General features: G+C 52.3%; 1 protein-coding gene across 1 annotated transcript; it reads left to right on the forward strand.

Annotated features, from left to right (window-relative positions):
- The first annotated feature begins 1,879 nt into the window (after positions 1 to 1,879).
- Positions 1,880 to 19,640, forward strand: gps1 (G protein pathway suppressor 1). Its single transcript, XM_079252193.1, has 14 exons — positions 1,880 to 2,021; positions 5,548 to 5,640; positions 5,730 to 5,911; positions 6,876 to 7,040; positions 8,986 to 9,121; positions 10,086 to 10,163; positions 10,273 to 10,333; positions 16,603 to 16,688; positions 17,154 to 17,248; positions 17,391 to 17,496; positions 18,409 to 18,489; positions 18,991 to 19,128; positions 19,195 to 19,329; positions 19,412 to 19,640. Exons 1-14 carry the CDS (start codon positions 1,989 to 1,991, stop codon positions 19,484 to 19,486), a joined length of 1,464 nt encoding a protein of 487 aa, XP_079108319.1. The 5' UTR covers positions 1,880 to 1,988; the 3' UTR covers positions 19,487 to 19,640.
- The last annotated feature ends 2,043 nt before the right edge of the window (positions 19,641 to 21,683 follow it).

Consider the following 21,683-nt stretch of genomic DNA (forward strand, 5'->3'; position numbering starts at 1 on the left):
GCTTTGTCAGATACCCCGCTACGTGCGGACAAGGCCTAAAAAAACAAATGTTTAATTTGTTCACCTGTTCTCTCTTTTTCAGGATATTTTGAGGCAATTATCTTTCACAAGTTCATCTATTTTTTTTTTTTTAAGTTTTTACATATCAATCTGTTCATTCACTTGTTTATCTGTTTTCTCTCTTACAGGAAGTAATGCTGCTGCTTTCAACCAAACTTTTATGTCATTATGTTTATTAGTTTTAATTTAAATGTTTTCATCTGTTCTTTCAGGATTTTTTGGGCTTTTGTTTTTTATTCCTTTATCTGTTTGTATCTGAATGTTTCATCTGTTCATCAACTTGTGTTCAGGGTGAGGCAGGTAATTCTGCAACCTGATCTCAGGTCTGCTGCTGTCTTAACTCATTTTATCAGTGTGGGTTTGGAGTTGTGAGCCATCCTCCACTTTCATTCTGCTCAACCTGACAGACCTGGGACCTCATATAAACTAAACATCCCACAAAATTTAGTACACAGAAATGACAAAAAATCTTGATTTTTCTTTATTTCTTTTTTTGTCCACGAGCCAGACCAGATGTCGGTACCACTTAATGAAAAGGATGGATGTCTGTAGATGATGTGTTGTATCATAGACCCTCCTGACTGGCAGATGTATCATAGTTATTACCTCATAAAGTGGATCATGTTTTAAACTCTATCAGTGCATCTAGTCATCCTCCTCACTAATCTCTTCTGGAAGGGAAATGTTGGGGGAGCTGATTTAGTCCAACAATCTAAATCAGATACTTGTGGTGTGAGGTTAAAGATAGCAGATCTAGGAACCTGGCCAAAAAAATGAGAAGTAAATAAATACACAAGGGTAGATATAAGGAAATATTGAGGGTCACATGGAAGCTGGAGTCTATTTCAACTAACAGGAGGGAGTGCCGCAGTGGTTAGCACTGTGGCCTCAGCAAAAAGGTCACTGGTTCAGTCCTTGGCTGGGTCAGTGGGTCAGTGGTCAGTGGCCTTTCTGTGTGGAGTTTGCATGTTCTCCCCGTGTATGCAGGTTCTCCAGCTTCCTCCCACCATCCAAAGACATGCATGATAGGTTAATTGGTCACTCTAAATTACCCATAGGAGTGAGTGAGTGGGAGGGTGAGCGTGAATGGTTGTTCGTCTCTGTGTACCCTGCCTGTCACCCAAAGCCAGCTGGGATAGGCTCCAGCTTCCCCACAACCCTGAATTGAATTAAGCAGTTCAGAAAATGAATGAACAGGAGGGAGGCAGGTACACGTCACCAGGGTGGATGCTTTGACCTAGAATCAGAACAAACAGAATGTGTTTAAATTTTTTACAGTTTTTCAGATGAAGTTTTAGGTTTCTGCACATTCTGATATATATATATATATATATATATATATATATATATATATATATATATATATATATATATATATATATATATATATATATATATATCAGAATTCCCTAGGCAGCAGATCCCTGTCATGACTGGGTACTGGTTTGTTACAGTGATGGACTGGTGATGTGTAACTGGAAGATTCCACTCCCTTCTGATCACAGCCTGAATAGAAAATAGAAAATGAATGGTGAAGATCCACTCATAGCATCAGTTCCTGATATTTTGGGTAAATTATTATATTTGTCCAGCTGTACTTCCATTGGCTATATGCCGATAAAACTTAAAATGTGAGTTATTTTGACTTGAAACTCAGTATTTCAATTATAATAATAATAATTTCAAAAAAAAAAAAAAAACAAACAAAAAAAAAAGATAAATTCAAACTGCAGTTCGCGACCCGAACGGAAGGGGCGGGGGGTGTTACACATTTAACCGTGGTGACAACCACCGTAGAAGAAGAAACTCTTCCAGCAGCTACTAGCTAAGCTGATCTTTCAGCAGCTGCAGATTAATGACACATAAATTCTTCTTTCTGTCGACCAGAAAACTATACTGTTGGAAAGAAAAGAAACATTAGAACTGAGATGCCTTTGCCCGTGCAAGTGTTTAACTTTCAGGTAAGCCTTAAATACGACTTTATATTCCGTTTGTAAGCCAGAAAACACAAACTGTCATGTAAATAAAGAAACCCTTTAGGAACTCATCGTGTTTCCGTCCTCTACTTACAACGCAAATGGAATAATTCTACAATGATTTGTTTATCAGAGGTGTAGCTGAAGCTAACGAAGTTAACGCAACTAACGAAGATAACAAACCCTGAAGTCTGCGTGATGAAGCAGATAATATTTTCATATATATATATATATATATATATATATATATATATATATATATATATATATATAAATATGATATGATGTATAGATAATGTATTCCATTCTAGATTGCGCCATCTGATGGCAGCAAACTGTAGTAGCTCTGACTTGCTATCTTGATTTAAAAAAAAAAAAAGATATTACCTTACGTGTTTTTTCCTGAGGATTTCATGCCGGTTCGGAGGGTGTGCTGCAAGGAAGATTTTTCTGCATATCTTTGGCAACGAAAGACTGGTTTACAATCGGAATCAACTGATTAAACTCTCCCAAATCAGGATTATCAGCGAAACAACACATCAAATTCCGATGGAGTTGAAAAGAAAGAGAAGAGGATGCAGAGCTGGAGTCAGACAGAGGAGAAAGCGATGGAGATTTAAACCATTTCTCCCGACCGTCGTCATGGGTAATGTGAGATCGCTAGCTAACAAAACGGACGAGCTGGAGATGCTAACAAGGTCTCAGAAAGAATACAGAGAGTGCAGTATTATATGCTTCACCGAGACATGGCTGCATGAACACATCCCTGACTGTAATGTGTCTGTACCGGGCTTTAAAACGGTCCGTGCAGACCGCAGTAGACAACACAGCGGAAAGCTAAAGGGTGGTGGAATTGCAGTGCTGGTTAACCAGCGTTGGTGTCATCCTGGACATGTTCCTGTCAAGGAGAAGATATGCACAAGGGACATGGAACTGTTAGCTGTGAGCTTCCGTCCATATTATTTACCCAGAGAGTTTACCTGTGTTATTCTGGTAGCGGTTTATATAATACCTGGTACCGCACCAGACACAGCCTGTGACGTCATCAGCTCCGTCGTTGCTCGGCTACAAGCACAGCATCCAAACTCCTTCATGGCGATCTCCGGAGACTTCAACAACGTCTCCCTCTCTGCAACTCTACCAACATTCCAGCAGTTTGCCAGCTGCTCCACCAGAGAAAATAAGATGTTGGACTTATTTTATGCAAATATGAATAATGTATGCAGTTGTTCTGCCCTGCCTCCTTTAGGAAGATCTGACCATAATCTGGTTCTTCTCACCTCCACCTACAAGCCCATCGTTCAGCAGCAACCAGTCATCACAAAGACTATCAAAATCTGGTCTGCTGAAGCTGAAGATGCTCTTAGAGGAGGCTTTGAGGCTACAGACTGGAACGTCCTCTGTGAACCTCATGGAGACGACATCAACGCCATGACTGAGTGTGTGACAGATTACATAAACTTCTGTGTGGACAGCATCGTCCCAACAAGAACAGTGAGGTGCTTCCCCAATAACAAACCCTGGATCACCAGTGACCTGAAAAAGCTGCTGAACATCAAAAAGAAAGCCTTCAGGGATGGAGACAGGGAGTTATTGAGGGCAACACAAAAACAACTTAAAACACAAACTAAGAAGTGCAAGGAGGACTACAGGAAGAAGTTAGAAAGTCAGCTCCAGCAGAATAACCTGAGGGATGTGTGGTCTGGAATGAAGAAGATCACCGGCTTCAAGTTAAAGGGGGACCAGCCTGATGGAGGTCTGGACAGAGCTAATGAGCTGAACATATTCTTCAACAGGTTCAGTTCACCCCCTACCTCCAGCCCAACAGACCACACACCCTCCATAAGCCCACTGCTTTCCTGTCACGTCTCCAATCTGTCACCCTGCAGCTCAGTCATGGACCAGAACACAGCTTCATCTCCCTCCACATCAGGACATCCTGAGACCTCCACCTTGTTTGTCTCCTGCAATCAGGTTAAGAAGCAACTTGAGAAACTGAACCAGAACAAGGCTGCAGGTCCAGATGGTGTCAGTCCCAGAGTTCTCAAGACCTGCTCAGAACAACTATGTCCGATTCTCCAGCACCTTTTCAACACCAGTCTGAGAAGAAATAGAGTCCCAGTGCTGTGGAAAACCTCCTGCCTTGTTCCAGTGCCTAAAAAAAACACAACCAGCTGAACCAAGTGACTACAGACCAGCTGCCCTGACATCTCACATCATGAAAGTCCTGGAGAGACTCTTACTGGCTCACCTCAACAAGCAAGTAAACACCTTTCAGGACCCATTCCAGTTTGCATATCGTAATGGACTTGGGGTTGAAGATGCCATCATATACCTGCTCCAGAGAACACACTCTCATCTGGACCATTCAGGCAGCACTCTGAGGGTCATGTTCTTTCATTTCTCAGTGCTTTTAATACCATTCAGCCTGCTTTGTTATGTGAGAAGCTCCATAAATTCCAGGTGGATACCTCCACAACCACCTGGATCTATGACTACCTCACAAACAGACCCCAGTTTGTGAGACTGAAAGGTTGTGTGTCTGAGATGGAGGTCAGCAGCACTGGTGCACCACAAGGAACTGTACTCTGGCCATTCCTCTTCACTCTGTACACCTCAGACTTCCAGTACAACTCTGAGTCCTGTCATCTGCAGAAATACTCTGATGACTCTGCAGTTGTGGGGTGTATCAGGGATGGACAAGAAGCAGAGTACAGAGAACTGGTCAGTCAGTTTGTTAAATGGTGCGGTGACAATCATCTCATATTAAATAGCAGCAAAACAAAAGAGATGATTGTTGACTTCAGGAGGAAGAAGAATAAACAAAGCACTGTTTCCATCCTGGGAGAGGAGGTGGAGGTGGTGGAGGAATACAAGTATCTTGGAGTTCAGCTGGACAACAAACTGGACTGGAAATGCAACACTGACTACATCTACAAGAAAGGTCAGAGCAGACTGTACTTCTTAAGGAAGCTGAGATGGTTTAACGTCTGTACCAAGATGTTGCATATCTTCTATGAGTCTGTTGTGGAGAGTGCAGTCAGCTTTGCAGCATCTGCTGGGGTAGTAGCATCAGAACCAGAGACTTGAAGAGAATCAACAAACTGATCCAGAAAGCTGCTTCTGTGCTTGGAGTAACTCTGGAGCCGCTGGAGCTGATTGTCCAAAGAAGAATGCTGCACAAGCTGATGAAGATGATGGAGGATTCTTCACACCCTCTCCACAACACAGTGATGAAACAACAAAGTGTGTTCAGTGAGAGGCTTCTTCAGGTCCGATGCAAGACTGAAAGATACAGAAGATCATTCCTGCCAGCAGCCATCAGCCTCCGGAACAACACCTCCTCTAGTTATTATTATATACTATAATATTTCCCTTTGGGGATTAATAAAGTATTTTTCATTTCATAACAAACCCTAAAATCATCATGATGAAATCCTGTATCAGGTCTGGGGTCTGATCCGGACCAGGTTGTATTCTGTGGGAAACTCATGTCTGCGTTGTTCTTCAGGGGTCTGTGGAGCCCATGCAGATCGATGCAGACCCTCAGGAGGACCAGCAGAACGCTCCTGACATCAACTACATCGTGGAGAACCCAACGCTGGTAAGATCCTCCTGCCTGGATGTCCGCTGTGTGTCCCTGTGCAGCAGCAGAGACGTCCTGAACGTGGTGGCGCTGTTTCCTGTCTGCAGGACCTGGAGCAGTACGCCACCAGCTACAGCGGCCTGATGCGCATCGAGAGGCTGCAGTTCATCGCCGAGCATTGTCCGCAGCTCCGGGTGGAGGCCCTGAAGATGGCCCTCACCTTCGTCCAGAGGACCTTTAATGTTGACGCCTATGAAGAGATCCACCGTAAACTGACCGAGGCCACACGGTACGGTCTGAACGGTTGTCATAGTTACGCTGCAGGTGGAAGCTAACGGTGTGTTCAAACAAGTCTGAATGATGGCGGTGCAGTAGACAGACGGCATGGTTTTATTTAATAAATAAAGCTAGAGGACGTCGTCGTAGGGCAGTAATTGTCACTGTTAATGCAACAAGAGCCGCACCCAGCAGAGAGCCCCCCCCCAAACAAAGCGTTGCTAGGCAACGTATCCTGCTACGTTGCCAGATCAGTAACATTCAGCTTTTTAGCAAGGAATGGTTTTCCTAAATGTTGCACGGAGTAATGGCGTCTAATGCAACAGTATATGGTGAAAATACAACAATGCCTCCAGAATGTGATTGTTTCTTTTTCATTATATATACGGAGCTACCGACGGAGCAGCTCTTTGGTGGAGTTCGCTGCAGCTGAAATCAGCCAGAACTGGCAACCCTGACAGGGTCAGTTAGGGCCGTTAGGACAGCAGAGTTTCTGCAAGCAGCCTGCAGCTCTTGTTAGTGGAGAGAACTGCAGCGTTGAGGATCATTATGACTTGTTTAGATGCATTTTCAGAAAGCCAGCGGCTGCTTCACGATCCGCAAGGCAGGAGTCAGAGAGCCGCATGAGGAAGGCTGTCGTCGGGCTTCTCAGCCCCGGGTCTGGGTTCACCACAGGAATCCTCCAGGAGCTGCCAGCTGATCGCTCTGATTGGCTGACGCCCCGCGTCGAGTTCAGGTTTTCCATCTCTGGCTTTTGACGCACGTTCTGCGCAAACTGAAGCTGGTGAGACGTCCTCCGTGTCCCAGCAACACCAAGCTGGAACACGCGCTCCGGTCTGGAACAGGACGGGACGGGCGCGCCGCTCCGGTCTGGAACAGGACGGGACGGGCGCGCCGCTCCGATTCCACCGTTCCCCGTTTCTTGCGGTTGCAGAAGCTTCATGAAGCGGTTCATTGTCCTGCTGTCCCACATGTAGGGAGGTGCAGGGGGTGCCAGACACAGTACCTGAAGGCGGGGCGGTTCCTCCTCCTCTGGACTCGGCCTGGGCAGAATCCACCAGGAAGAAGGCTCTGCTCAAACTGGAGAAGCTGGACACGGATCTGAAGAACTACAAAGGCAACTCTATCAAAGAGAGCATAAGGTACCGACTCCCCGACGGGTCACGACGGGCCCCGACGGGCCATGACGGGCCTCGACGGGCCACAACGGGCCACGACGGGCCCCGACGGGTCACGGCTGGCCCCGACGGGCCATGACGGGCCTCGACGGGCCTCGACGGGCCACGACGGGCCTCGACGGGCCACGACGGGCCCCGACGGGTCACGGCTGGCCTCAACGGGCCACAACGGGCCTCGACGGGCCTCGACGGGCCACAACGGGCCCCGACGGGTCACGGCTGGCCTCGACGGGCCACGACGGGCCCCGACGGGCCACGACGGGCCCCGACGGGCCTCGACGGGCCACGACGGGCCTCGACGGGCCACGACGGGCCTCGACGGGCCACGACGGGCCACGACGGGCCCCGACGGGTCACGGCTGGCCTCGACGGGCCCCGACGGGTCACGGCTGGCCTCGACGGGCCACGACGGGCCACGACGGGCCCCGACGGGCCACGACGGGCCTCGACGGGCCTCGGCTGGCCTCGACGGGCCACGACGGGCCCCGACGGGTCACGGCTGGCCTCGACGGGCCACAACGGGCCTCGACGGGTCACGGCTGGCCTCGACGGGCCCCGACGGGTCACGGCTGGCCTCGACGGGCCTCGACGGGCCCCGACGGGCCCCGACGGGTCACGGCTGGCCTCGACGGGCCACGACGGGCCTCGACGGGCCACGACGGGCCTCGACGGGCCCCGACGGGCCACGGCTGGCCTCGACGGGCCCCGACGGGTCACGGCGGGCCTCGACGGGCCCCGACGGGCCACGACGGGCCACGACGGGCCTCGACGGGCCCCGACGGGCCACGGCTGGCCTCGACGGGCCACGACGGGCCTCGACGGGCCACGACGGGCCCCGACGGGTCACGGCTGGCCTCGACGGGCCACGACGGGCCCCGACGGGTCACGACGGGCCACGACGGGCCCCGACGGGTCACGACGGGCCACGACGGGCCACAACGGGCCTCGACGGGTCACGGCTGGCCTCGACGGGCCACGACGGGCCACGACGGGCCTCGACGGGCCACGGCTGGCCTCGACGGGCCCCGACGGGCCACGACGGGCCTCGACGGGCCACGGCTGGCCTCGACGGGCCCCGACGGGCCTCGACGGGCCACGACGGGCCACGACGGGCCTCGACGGGCCCCGACGGGCCCCGACGGGTCACGGCTGGCCCCGACGGGCCACAACGGGCCCCGACGGGTCACGACGGGCCACAACGGGCCTCGACGGGTCACGACGGGCCACAACGGGCCTCGACGGGTCACGACGGGTCACGACGGGCCCCGACGGGCCACAACGGGCCTCGGCTGGCCACGACGGGCCTCGGCTGGCCACGACGGGCCTCGACGGGTCACGACGGGTCACGACGGGCCCCGACGGGCCCCGACGGGCCACAACGGGCCTCGGCTGGCCACGACGGGCCACAACGGGCCTCGGCTGGCCACGACGGGCCACAACGGGCCTCGGCTGGCCACGACGGGCCACGACGGGCCACGACGGGCCTCGACGGGTCACGGCTGGCCTCGACGGGCCTCGACGGGCCACGACGGGCCTCGACGGGCCACGGCTGGCCTCGACGGGTCACGGCTGGCCTCGACGGGTCACGGCTGGCCTCGACGGGCCACGACGGGCCCCGATGGGCCCCGGTCCCCCCCTCCCTGTTTCCCATCCTCATGGACCTGTGGACCGTCCTGACCCAGCTCTCCCACAGTCACACTGTTCCATCAACAGGCAGCAGAGACTGGAGATGAACTGGAGAAAAGTTCACAGACTCATTCATTTACACACACACACACACACACACGTATGTTGTTTCGCCGCCGCTGGGACGTTGTTTTGTATTTAACTACACACATTTATCCTAGTTTACTTTCCAAAGTACGAACTAAAATCCTACGTCCAGATCTGAATCTGCTTCTCCCTGCAGGAGGGGCCACGATGACCTGGGGGACCACTACCTGGACTGTGGAGACCTCAGTAACGCTCTGAAATGCTACTCTCGTGCCAGAGACTACTGCACCAGCGCCAAACATGTTATCAACATGTGCCTGAACGTGATTAAGGTACTCATCACACACACACACACACACACACACACACACACACATATGCATCCTGGTGTCGCTCTGTCCTGGTTCCGGTCCACTCTGAACCACCTGGTCAGAGTTCTGAAGACTTCCTGACTGCTGTTGGATTTTATACACATACAAATTCTCATGACCAAAACCCGTTTCTATCATCGGCATCAGCACCAGCAGTGTGAAACTGACGATCATGTGACCCTCCAGCTGGTCATGTGACCCTCCAGCTGGTCATGTGACCCTCCAGCTGGTCTACGGAGGTTTTCCAGCGTTTCTTTACAATCCAGACACAACATGTAGTGTTTATTCAGAGACTCTAGATGGTAAATCCACCATTATTTATCACATCTTCATCACCATCACTACCATGTTGCTAAGAGACCTCTATTTCCACCTGGACATGATGATGAAGACACTTCCTGTCAGACTTTCCACCAATCAGAGAGCTTAAACTGACGGTAACGTCCAATCAGGAGCAGCCAAAGATCAACAAGTGATGAGAAAAGCAGGAAAATAATGATCCTCTATGGCTGGAATAAAGCCAGGAAGACGTTTGGGATGCAGCTGAGGTGGAGGTGCTGCAGTGAGGACAGCAGGTAGATAGTAGCAGGAAGACGTGGAAACATGGAAACTGTGTGTGTGTGTGTGTGTGTGTGTGTGTGTGTGTGTGTGTGTGTGTGTGTGTGTGTGTGTGTGTGTGTGTGTGTGTGTGTGTGTGTGTGTGTGTGTGTGTGTGTTTATCCTGAAAGCCAAGATGAGAAGGAGTGGTGTGCTTATGGGAGGATTGGGTCGATCTGTGAACTGGTACTGTGATGCTCCATGTTGACACGTCAATCCTCCTCATGCCAGCTGTTGTTTGTCATCAGTGTGAAGGTTAACGTTCCTTCCTGACAACATGAGCTGGTTGGAAACAAGTGAAAATAACTTTCTGTCTCTTGTCCTCCAGGTCAGTGTTTATCTCCAGAACTGGTCCCATGTTCTGAGCTACGTCAACAAAGCAGAGTCCACACCAGAAATAGCTGAGGTAAGCAGCAACTCACGGGTCAGAGGTCAGGCTCTGAGGTCAGACTCTAAGGTGTTATGAATGTTCTCTGTGAAACGTGGTCAGCTGATGATGTCTGTCTTGCCTGCAGCAACGAGGGGAACGAGACAGCCAGAACCAGGCCGTCCTCACCAAGTTAAAGTGCGCTGCAGGTAAAACCAGACACAACTGCACTGATAAACACTTCTTCAGACTGGTCGCTATCCTGCAGGTTTTCACACCTGACTGAAGGTAACAGTCATTTAAAGAAGTTCAGGTGTATTGGAGCAGAGAAAAAACTAAAACCTGCAAGAATGGCCCTCCAGGACTGGAGCTGGACTGACTGGTTTTACATTTTACTGTTTGTATCAGTTAAACCTGAACATCTTGTCCTCTGTGGACCTTCTTCACGTAGCTGTGTGTGTACAGAACTGAACCGCGACCTGGATTGGGGTTGGAGTGAAAGGGGTCAAGGGCATAGCTGTCAACTCCCCCGTTTTGTCAGGAAACTCCATCTTTCCCCCACCTTAACGCCCCCACCGTTACCTCCCCCACCGTAACCTCCCCCACCGTAACCTCCCCCACCTTTACCTCCCCCACCGTTACCTCCCCCACCGTTACCTCCCCCACCGTTACCTCCCCCACCTTAACCTCCCCCACCGTTACCTCCCCCACCGTTACCTCCCCCACCGTTACCTCCCCCACCTTAACCTCCCCCACCTTAACCTCCCCCACCGTTACCTCCCCCACCGTTACCTCCCCCACCGTTACCTCCCCCACCGTTACCTCCCCCACCTTAACCTCCCCCACCGTTACCTCCCCCACCGTTACCTCCCCCACCTTTACCTCCCCCACCTTAACGCCCCCACCTTTACCTCCCCCACCTTTACCTCCCCCACCTTTACCTCCCCCACCGTTACCTCCCCCACCGTTACCTCCCCCACCTTAACGCCCCCACCTTTACCTCCCCCACCTTTACCTCCCCCACCTTTACCTCCCCCACCGTTACCTCCCCCACCGTTACCTCCCCCACCTTAACGCCCCCACCTTTACCTCCCCCACCTTTACCTCCCCCACCTTTACCTCCCCCACCTTTACCTCCCCCACCTTTACCTCCCCCACCGTAACCTCCCCCACCGTTACCTCCCCCACCTTAACCTCCCCCACCTTTACCTCCCCCACCTTAACGCCCCCACCTTTACCTCCCCCACCTTTACCTCCCCCACCTTTACCTCCCCCACCGTAACCTCCCCCACCGTAACCTCCCCCACCGTTACCTCCCCCACCTTAACCTCCCCCACCTTTACCTCCCCCACCTTAACGCCCCCACCGTAACCTCCCCCACCTTAACCTCCCCCACCGTTACCTCCCCCACCGTTACCTCCCCCACCTTAACCTCCCCCACCTTAACCTCCCCCACCGTTACCTCCCCCACCTTAACCTCCCCCACCGTTACCTCCCCCACCTTAACCTCCCCCACCGTAACCTCCCCCACCTTAACGCCCCCACCTTTACCTCCCCCACCTTTACCTCCCCCACCGTTACCTCCCCCACCTTTACCTCCCCCACCTTAACCTCCCCCACCTTAACCTCCCCCACCTTAACCTCCCCCACCTTTACCTCCCCCACCGTTACCTCCCCCACCGTTACCTCCCCCACCTTAACGCCCCCACCTTTACCTCCCCCACCTTTACCTCCCCCACCTTTACCTCCCCCACCTTAACCTCCCCCACCTTTACCTCCCCCACCTTTACCTCCCCCACCTTTACCTCCCCCACCTTTACGCCCCCACCTTAACCTCCCCCACCTTGACGCCCCCACCTTAACCTCCCCCACCTTGACGCCCCCCACCTTTACCTCCCCCACCTTTACCTCCCCCACCTTAACGCCCCCACCTTAACGCCCCCACCTTTACCGCCCCCACCTTTACCGCCCCCACCTTTACCGCCCCCACCTTTATCTCCCCCACCTTTACCTCCCCCACCTTAACCTCCCCCACCCTAACCTCCCCCACCTTAACCTCCCCCACCTTTACCTCCCCCACCTTAACCTCCCCCACCTTAACGCCCCCACCTTAACGCCCCCACCTTAACGCCCCCACCTTAACGCCCCCACCTTAACGCCCCCACCTTAACGCCCCCACCTTAACGCCCCCACCTTTACCGCCCCCACCTTTACCGCCCCCACCTTTACCTCCCCCACCTTAACCTCCCCCACCTTAACGCCCCCACCTTAACGCCCCCACCTTAACGCCCCCACCTTTACCTCCCCCACCTTAACGCCCCCACCTTAACGCCCCCACCTTAACCTCCCCCACCTTAACCTCCCCCACCTTAACCTCCCCCACCTTTACCGCCCCCACCTTTACCGCCCCCACCTTTACCGCCCCCACCTTTACCGCCCCCACCTTTATCGCCCCCACCTTTATCGCCCCCACCTTTATCGCCCCCACCTTAACGCCCCCACCTTAACGCCCCCACCTTTAACGCCCCCACCTTTAACGCCCCCACCTTTAACGCCCCCACCTTTAACGCCCCCACCTTAACGCCCCCACCTTAACGCCCCCACCTTAACGCCCCCACCTTAACGCCCCCACCTTTACCTCCCCCCTCTTAAACGCCCCCACCTTAAACGCCCCCACCTTAAACGCCCCCACCTTAAACGCCCCCACCTTAAACGCCCCCACCTTAAACGCCCCCACCTTAACGCCCCCACCTTTACCTCCCCCACCTTTACCTCCCCCACCTTTACCTCCCCCACCTTAACCTCCCCCACCTTAACGCCCCCACCTTAACGCCCCCACCTTAACGCCCCCACCTTAACGCCCCCACCTTTACCTCCCCCACCTTAACGTCCCCACCTTTACGTCCCCACCTTTACCTCCCCCACCTTTACCTCCCCCACCTTTACCTCCCCCACCTTAACCTCCCCCACCTTAACCTCCCCCACCTTAACCTCCCCCACCTTAACGCCCCCACCTTAACGCCCCCACCTTAACGCCCCCACCTTTACGTCCCCACCTTTACGCCCCCACCTTTACGTCCCCACCTTTACGCCCCCACCTTAACGCCCCCACCTTAACGCCCCCACCTTAACGCCCCCACCTTAACCGCCCCCACCTTAACCGCCCCCACCTTAACCGCCCCCACCTTTACCGCCCCCACCTTAACGCCCCCACCTTAACGCCCCCACCTTAACGCCCCCACCTTTACCTCCCCACCTTTACCTCCCCACCTTAACGCCCCCACCTTAACGCCCCCACCTTAACGCCCCCACCTTTACCTCCCCCACCTTTACCTCCCCCACCTTTACCTCCCCCACCTTAACGCCCCCACCTTAACGCCCCCACCTTTATGTCCCCACCTTTACCTCCCCCACCTAAACGCCCCCACCTTTATGTCCCCACTTTTACCTCCCTCACCTTTACGTCCCCCACCTTTACGTCCCCCACCTTTACCTCCCCCACCTTTATGTCCCCACCTTTACCTCCCCCACCTTTATGTCCCCACCTTTACCTCCCCCACCTTTATGTCCCCACCTTTACCTCCCCCACCTTTACCTCCCCCACCTTTATGTCCCCACCTTTACCTCCCCCACCTTTATGTCCCCACCTTTACCTCCCCCACCTTTATGTCCCCACCTTTACCTCCCCCACCTTTACGTCCCCACCTTTACCTCCCCCACCTTTACGTCCCCACCTTTATGTCCCCACCTTTACCTCCCAACCTTAACGTCCCCACCTTTATGTCCCCACCTTTACCTCCCCCACCTTTATGTCCCCACCTTTACCTCCCCCACCTTTATGTCCCCACCTTTACCTCCCCCACCTTTACGTCCCCCACCTTTACGCCCCCCACCTTTACGCCCCCCACCTTTACGCCCCCCCACCTTTACTTCCCCACCTTAACGCCCCCACCTTTACCTCCCCCACCTTTACCTCCCCCACCTTTACGTCCCCACCTTTACGTCCCCACCTTTACGTCCCCACCTTTACGTCCCCACCTTAACGTCCCCACCTTTACGTCCCCACCTTTACCTCCCCCACCTTTATGTCCCCACCTTTACCTCCCCCACCTTTATGTCCCCACCTTTACCTCCCCCACCTTTATGTCCCCACCTTTACCTCCCCCACCTTTACCTCCCCCACCTTTATGTCCCCACCTTTACCTCCCCCACCTTTGTCCCCACCTTTACCTCCCCCACCTTTATGTCCCCACCTTTACCTCCCCCACCTTTACGTCCCCACCTTTATGTCCCCACCTTTACCTCCCAACCTTAACGTCCCCACCTTTATGTCCCCACCTTTACCTCCCCCACCTTTATGTCCCCACCTTTACCTCCCCCACCTTTATGTCCCCACCTTTACCTCCCCCACCTTTACGTCCCCCACCTTTACGTCCCCCACCTTTACGCCCCCCACCTTTACGCCCCCCCACCTTTACTTCCCCACCTTTACGTCCCCACCTTAACGCCCCCACCTTTACCTCCCCCACCTTTACCTCCCCCACCTTTACGTCCCCACCTTTACGTCCCCACCTTTACGTCCCCACCTTTACGTCCCCACCTTAACGTCCCCACCTTTACGTCCCCACCTTTACGTCCCCACCTTTACGCCCCCACCTTTACGTCCCCCACCTTTACGTCCCCCACCTTTACCTCCCCCACCTTAACGTCCCCACCTTTACCTCCCCCACCTTAACGCCCCCACCTTAACGCCCCCACCTTTACCTCCCCCACCTTTACCTCCCCCACCTTTACCTCCCCCACCTTTACCGCCCCCACCTTAACGCCCCCACCTTAACGCCCCCACCTTAACGCCCCCACCTTAACGCCCCCACCTTAACGCCCCCACCATAACGCCCCCACCATAACGCCCCCACCATAACGCCCCCACCTTAACGCCCCCACCTTAACGCCCCCACCTTAACGCCCCCACCTTAACGCCCCCACCTTAACGCCCCCACCTTTTCCTCCCCCACCTTTCCCTCCCCCACCTTTACCGTCCCCACCTTTACGTCCCCACCTTCACGTCCCCACCTTTACCTCCCCCACCTTTACCTCCCCCACCTTAACCTCCCCCACCTTAACCTCCCCCACCTTAACCTCCCCCACCTTAACCCCCCCACCTTAACGCCCCCACCTTTACGCCCCCACCTTTACCTCCCCCACCTTTACCTCCCCACCTTTACCTCCCCACCTTTACGTCCCCACCTTTACGTCCCCACCTTTACGTCCCCACCTTTATGTCCCCACCTTAACGCCCCCACCTTTACCTCCCCCACCTTTGTCCCCACCTTTACCTCCCCCACCTTTACGTCCCCACCTTTACCGTCCCCACCTTAACCTCCCCCACCTTAACCTCCCCCACCTTAACGCCCCCACCTTAACGCCCCCACCTTAACGCCCCCACCTTAACGCCCCTACCTTAACGCCCCTACCTTAACGCCCCCACCTTTACCTCCCCCACCTTTACCTCCCCCACCTTTACCTCCCCCACCTTTACCTCCCCCACCTTAACGCCCCCACCTTTACCTCCCCCACCTTAACGTCCCCACCTTTACCTCCCCCACCTTAACGCCCCCACCTTTACCTCCCCCACCTTAACGCCCCCACCTTTACCTCCCCCACCTTTACCTCCCCCACCTTAACGCCCCCACCTTTACCTCCCCCACCTTTACCTCCCCCACCTTTAACGCCCCCACCTTTAACGCCCCCACCTTTACCTCCCCCACCTTTATGTCCCCACCTTTACCTCCCTCACCTTCACCTCCCCCACCTTTATGTCCCCACCTTTACCTCCCCCACCTTTATGTCCCCACCTTTACCTCCCCCACCTTTACCTCCCAACCTTAACGCCCCCACCTTTACCTCCCCCACCTGTATGTCCCCACCTTTACCTCCCCCACCTTTATGTCCCCACCTTTACCTCCCCCACCTTTATGTCCCCACCTTTACCTCCCCCACCTTTACCTCCCCCACATTTACGCCCCCCACCTTTACGCCCCCCACCTTAACGCCCCCACCTTTACGTCCCCCACCTTTACGTCCCCACCTTTACGTCCCCACCTTTACGTCCCCCACCTTTACGTCCCCACCTTTACGTCCCCACCTTTACGTCCCCCACCTTTACGTCCCCCACCTTTACGTCCCCCACCTTAACGCCCCCCACCTTTACGCCCCCCCACCTTTACGGCATTGTTAGAAGTCTCCTGCCTCTGATGGGAATAAACACGAGGCAACCATTTAACTTCCATCACCCACAACTTTCTCCACCCCCACCCTTAAGAGGAGTGAAACCAGTGACTATCACCGTGGCGATCTTTCCAATTGCCAGATAGTTTCCCTTATTTTAAAATCCAGAAGTTGACAGGTATGGTCTAGGGGGATTATTCCTCAGCTGCATGGATGAACATGAAAAATCAGATTGTACTTGTGGTTGTAGGACTGGCTGAGTTGGCCTCCCGAAAATACAAACCGGCTGCCAAATGTTTCCTGCAGGCGTCGTTTGACCACTGTGACTGTCCAGAGGTAAGACTGCAGAATGACTAGAGTCGCCCCGGGAGCGCGTAGAGTCGCCCCGGGAGCGCGTAGAGCAAGCTAAACCCATGACTGAGGCCAGGCCAAAGCAGGCTAACCCTGCTAGCATGCTTTAGCTAACATGCATGCTAAAGCAAGCTAACCCTGCTAGCATGCGTTAGCTAACATGCATGCTAAAGCAAGCTAACCCTGCTAGCATGCATTAGCTAACATGCATGCTAAAGCAAGCTAACCCTGCTAGCATGCTTTAGCTAACATGCATGCTAAAGCAAGCTAACCCTGCTAGCATGCGTTAGCTAACATGCATGCTAAAGCAAGCTAACCCTGCTATCATGCGTTAGCTAACATGCATGCGTTAGATAAAAAACTGTTTGGACCTGACGGTTCGTCTCTGCTGTTAAAATGTTTGGGGGTGTCTGACTGTCCTTCCTGACGAAGTGTGTGTTCTCCCTCCAGCTGTTATCTCCCAGTAACGTGGCGGTGTACGGAGGCTTGTGTGCTCTGGCCACGTTCGATAGACAGGAACTCCAACGTAATGTCATCTCTAGCAGGTGAAACCTATTCTCCTACCTATCCCATCTTACTGGGTCCAGTATCACTGAGGAAGTACTTCTGATCACTTTTCTATTATCCATGAGTTTAAATTCACTTTTATCACCAGTAGAAATTCTTCTGATATGTTTTTGTCCTCAGCTCCTTTAAATTATTTCTGGAGTTAGAACCTCAGATCCGAGACATCATCTTCAAGTTCTATGAGTCCAAGTATGCTTCCTGTCTGAAGCAGCTGGATGAGATGAAGGTGAGTCGCTCCTCAGCTGCTTTTAGCATCCAGTGCTTTATGAGATGTCTGACAATGTAAAAATATTTTAAAAAAGCAGAATTGCATCATTTTCTTCCCAGTAGAGGATAAATATGTCAGACGATGAAACTGAGAACTAACAGAAAAACATCATGAAAAAGTCCGAACAGGAGCCAAAAAAGTCTGAAAAGTAACTTGTATGAATCAGAAACATCTGGAAGAAAGACAACTGGTTAACTGGACTAGAAATGTCCCGCCATATCATTAAAGATGGAAGAATCAGGAGGAGTCTCTGTATGGTGGGGACAAGGCTGGATGCTGGTGATCTTCTGCATTATACCATGATTCTCTACTGGAAACCAGTGCATGGACTCAGGAAGCTTCCAGAAACCAGTGTGAACCCAGTTCATGCAGGTTAAAGCTCCATCATATGTGAAGAGGATCCAGAAACACGCCGTCTTCTCTGGACCAAAGCTCATTTAAAATGTTCTGAGTGGAAACCTGGATGAAGATGTGGAATAGTTTGTGGACAGCATGGACGGCGTGTCCTGCAGACTAAAGAGGAGAGGGAGCATCCAGCTTGTTATCAGCCTGCATCTCTGATGGGATGGGGTTGCATTAGTGCCGATGGCGTGGGCAGCTTCCACATCTGGGAAGCTCCATCAATGCTGGAACATCTGCTCCCATCCAGACAACGTCTCTTTCAGGGAAGACCTTGTAGGTTCCACCACGCTGGACCACATCCTGATGGTGGAACAGGAGAACTGGTCCAGCTGGACCACATCCTGATGGTGGAACAGGAGAACTGGTCTGCTGCAGTCCAGGCTGATCAGTTCTGCTTCCATCAAACGTTAAAATGTTGGATCATCTGCTGTGTGATTATGATGAAGGTGACTGTGGTATTTGTTCCAGGATAACCTGCTGCTGGACATGTACCTGGCCCCGCACATCAAGACTCTGTACAGTCAGATCAGGAACAGAGCTCTGATTCAGGTGAGACATCTGTCATCAGTCATTAACCCTTAAACCTCCTCCAGCTCTCCCGTGGTCCACCACCAGGACTGGCAGTGTGGTCCTGACGGTCATGTGACCCTCCAGCTGGTCATGTGACCCTCCAGCTGGTCTATGGAGGTTTTCCAGCGTTTCTTTACAATCCAGACACAACATGTAGTGTTTATTCAGAGACTCTAGATGGTAAATCCACCATTATTTATCACATCTTCATCACCATCACTACCATGTTGCTAAGAGACCTCTATTTCCACCTGGACATGATGATGAAGACACTTCCTGTCAGACTTTCCACCAATCAGAGAGCTTAAACTGACGGTAACGTCCAATCAGGAGCAGCCAAAGATCAACAAGTGATGAGAAAAGCAGGAAAATAATGATCCTCTATGGCTGGAATAAAGCCAAGAAGACGTACTTAATGAAAGTTTATTTTAGTTTATTTAATGAAGTTATTCAGGTGTGTGTGTGTGTGTGTGTGTTCAGTATTTCAGCCCTTATGTATCAGCTGACATGACGAAGATGGCTCAGGCCTTCAACACCACCGTGGTGGCTCTGGAAGACGAGCTGACTCAGCTCATCCTGGAGGGTCTCGTCAATGCTCGGATCGACTCCCACAGCAAGGTGAGAACCGTCTCCCCGTCCTCCTGATTCCTGTCTGGGGCCTGACTAACCGGGTGTCCCTGGCAGATTCTGTATGCGAGGGACGTGGACCAGAGGAGCACCACGTTTGAGAAGTCCCTTCACATGGGCAAAGAGTTTCAGAGACGTGCCAAGGCCATGATCCTCCGAGCTGCCGTGCTGCGGAACCAGATCCACGTCAAGGTAGACCCCTGCACTCTTGGTTGATGTTGGGCTGCGGTCTGGTCTCATTCTTCACCACTGAAACCATCTTCCTCATCCTCAGTCTCCACCCAGAGAGGGCAGTCAGGGGGAGCTGACCCCAGCCAACAGCCAGACCAGGATGAGCACCAACATGTGAGGAGGAGGTGGTCTTCAGGATTGTTCTCCATAAGCACCTCCTCATCAGCTCCAAGGTCTGCTTTGTCTTCACCAGCAGGTGGATCGAAACCAACTGAGAAGTCAGCGTGTCATGATTCCAGGGTGGAACATCCAGCTTTTAAAATAAAATTTCTGCCAGAACATGAAAAGTTCTCTTGTTTCTTCAATCACCGGCCCCATTCCAGAACCTTGCTGTAGTCAGTCATCAGCCAGTAGTTTAATACAGTTATAATCCGGTTATACTCATCTTCCAGTCATGATCTGGTTATTTTCCAGTCATGATCCGGTTATTTTCCAGTTATGATCCGGTTATTTTCCAGTCATGATCCGGTTATATTCCAGTCATGATCCAGTTGTACTCCAGTCATGATCCGGTTATACTCCAGTCATGATCCGGTTATATTCCAGTCATGATCCGGTTATTTTCCAGTCAGGATCCGGTTATTTTCCAGTCAGGATCCGGTTGTTTTCCAGTCAGGATCCGGTTGTACTCCAGTCAGGATCCGGTTATTTTCCAGTCAGGATCCGGTTATTTTCCAGTCATGATCCGGTTATACTCCAGTCATGATCCGGTTATATTCCAGTCATGATCCGGTTATACTCACGTCATGATCCGGTTGAACTCCAGTCATGATCCGGTTGTATTCCAGTCATGATCCGGTTATATTCCAGTCATGATCCGGTTATACTCCAGTCATGATCCGGTTGTACTCCAGTCATGATCCGGTTATACTCCAGTCATGATCCGGTTATATTCCAGTCATGATCCGGTTGTATTCCAGTCATGATCCGGTTATATTCCAGTCATGATCCGGTTATACTCCAGTCATGATCCGGTTGTACTCCAGTCATGATCCGGTTATACTCCAGTCATGATCCGGTTGTACTCCAGTCATGATCCGGTTATATTCCAGTCATGATCCGGTTGTATTCCAGTCATGATCCGGTTATACTCCAGTCATGATCCGGTTGTACTCCAGTCATGATCAGGTTATATTCCAGTCATGATCCGGTTATATTCCAGTCATGATCCGGTTATACTCCAGTCATGATCAGGTTATATTCCAGTCATGATCCGGTTATACTCCAGTCATGATCCGGTTGTATTCCAGTCATGATCCGGTTATACTCACGTCATGATCCGGTTATACTCCAGTCATGATCCGGTTGTATTCCAGTCATGATCCGGTTATACTCCAGTCATGATCCGGTTGTACTCCAGTCATGATCCGGTTGTACTCCAGTCATGATCCGGTTATATTCCAGTCATGATCCGGTTGTACTCCAGTCATGATCCGGTTATATTCCAGTCGTGATCCGGTTATTTTCCAGTCATGATCCGGTTGTTTTCCAGTCAGGATCCGGTTGTACTCCAGTCAGGATCCGGTTATTTTCCAGTCAGGATCCGGTTATTTTCCAGTCATGATCCGGTTATACTCCAGTCATGATCCGGTTATACTCCAGTCATGATCCGGTTATATTCCAGTCATGATCCGGTTATACTCACGTCATGATCCGGTCTAACTCCAGTCATGATCCGGTTGTATTCCAGTCATGATCCGGTTATATTCCAGTCATGATCCGGTTATACTCCAGTCATGATCCGGTTGTACTCCAGTCATGATCCGGTTATACTCCAGTCATGATCCGGTTATATTCCAGTCATGATCCGGTTGTATTCCAGTCATGATCCGGTTATATTCCAGTCATGATCCGGTTATACTCCAGTCATGATCCGGTTGTCCTCCAGTCATGATCCGGTTATACTCCAGTCATGATCCGGTTGTACTCCAGTCATGATCCGGTTATATTCCAGTCATGATCCGGTTGTATTCCAGTCATGATCCGGTTATACTCCAGTCATGATCCGGTTGTACTCCAGTCATGATCAGGTTATATTCCAGTCATGATCCGGTTATATTCCAGTCATGATCCGGTTATATTCCAGTCATGATCAGGTTATATTCCAGTCATGATCCGGTTATACTCCAGTCATGATCAGGTTATATTCCAGTCATGATCCGGTTATACTCCAGTCATGATCCGGTTGTATTCCAGTCATGATCCGGTTATACTCCAGTCATGATCCGGTTGTACTCCAGTCATGATCAGGTTATATTCCAGTCATGATCCGGTTATATTCCAGTCATGATCCGGTTATACTCCAGTCATGATCC

The sequence above is a fragment of the Telmatherina bonti genome (genome assembly GCF_933228915.1).
Source record: "Telmatherina bonti genome assembly, chromosome: 14".
NCBI lineage: Eukaryota > Metazoa > Chordata > Actinopteri > Atheriniformes > Telmatherinidae > Telmatherina > Telmatherina bonti.

Excerpts from the sequence above, each read along its gene's own strand:
- gps1 (XM_079252193.1), top strand. The coding sequence starts at position 1,989 with ATGCCTTTGCCCGTGCAAGTGTTTAACTTTCAG. Across the intron at positions 17,497-18,408 it reads AGCAGCTGGATGAGATGAAG|GATAACCTGCTGCTGGACAT; the intron begins GTGAGTCGCTCC and ends TATTTGTTCCAG. Across the intron at positions 19,330-19,411 it reads GGAACCAGATCCACGTCAAG|TCTCCACCCAGAGAGGGCAG; the intron begins GTAGACCCCTGC and ends CCTCATCCTCAG.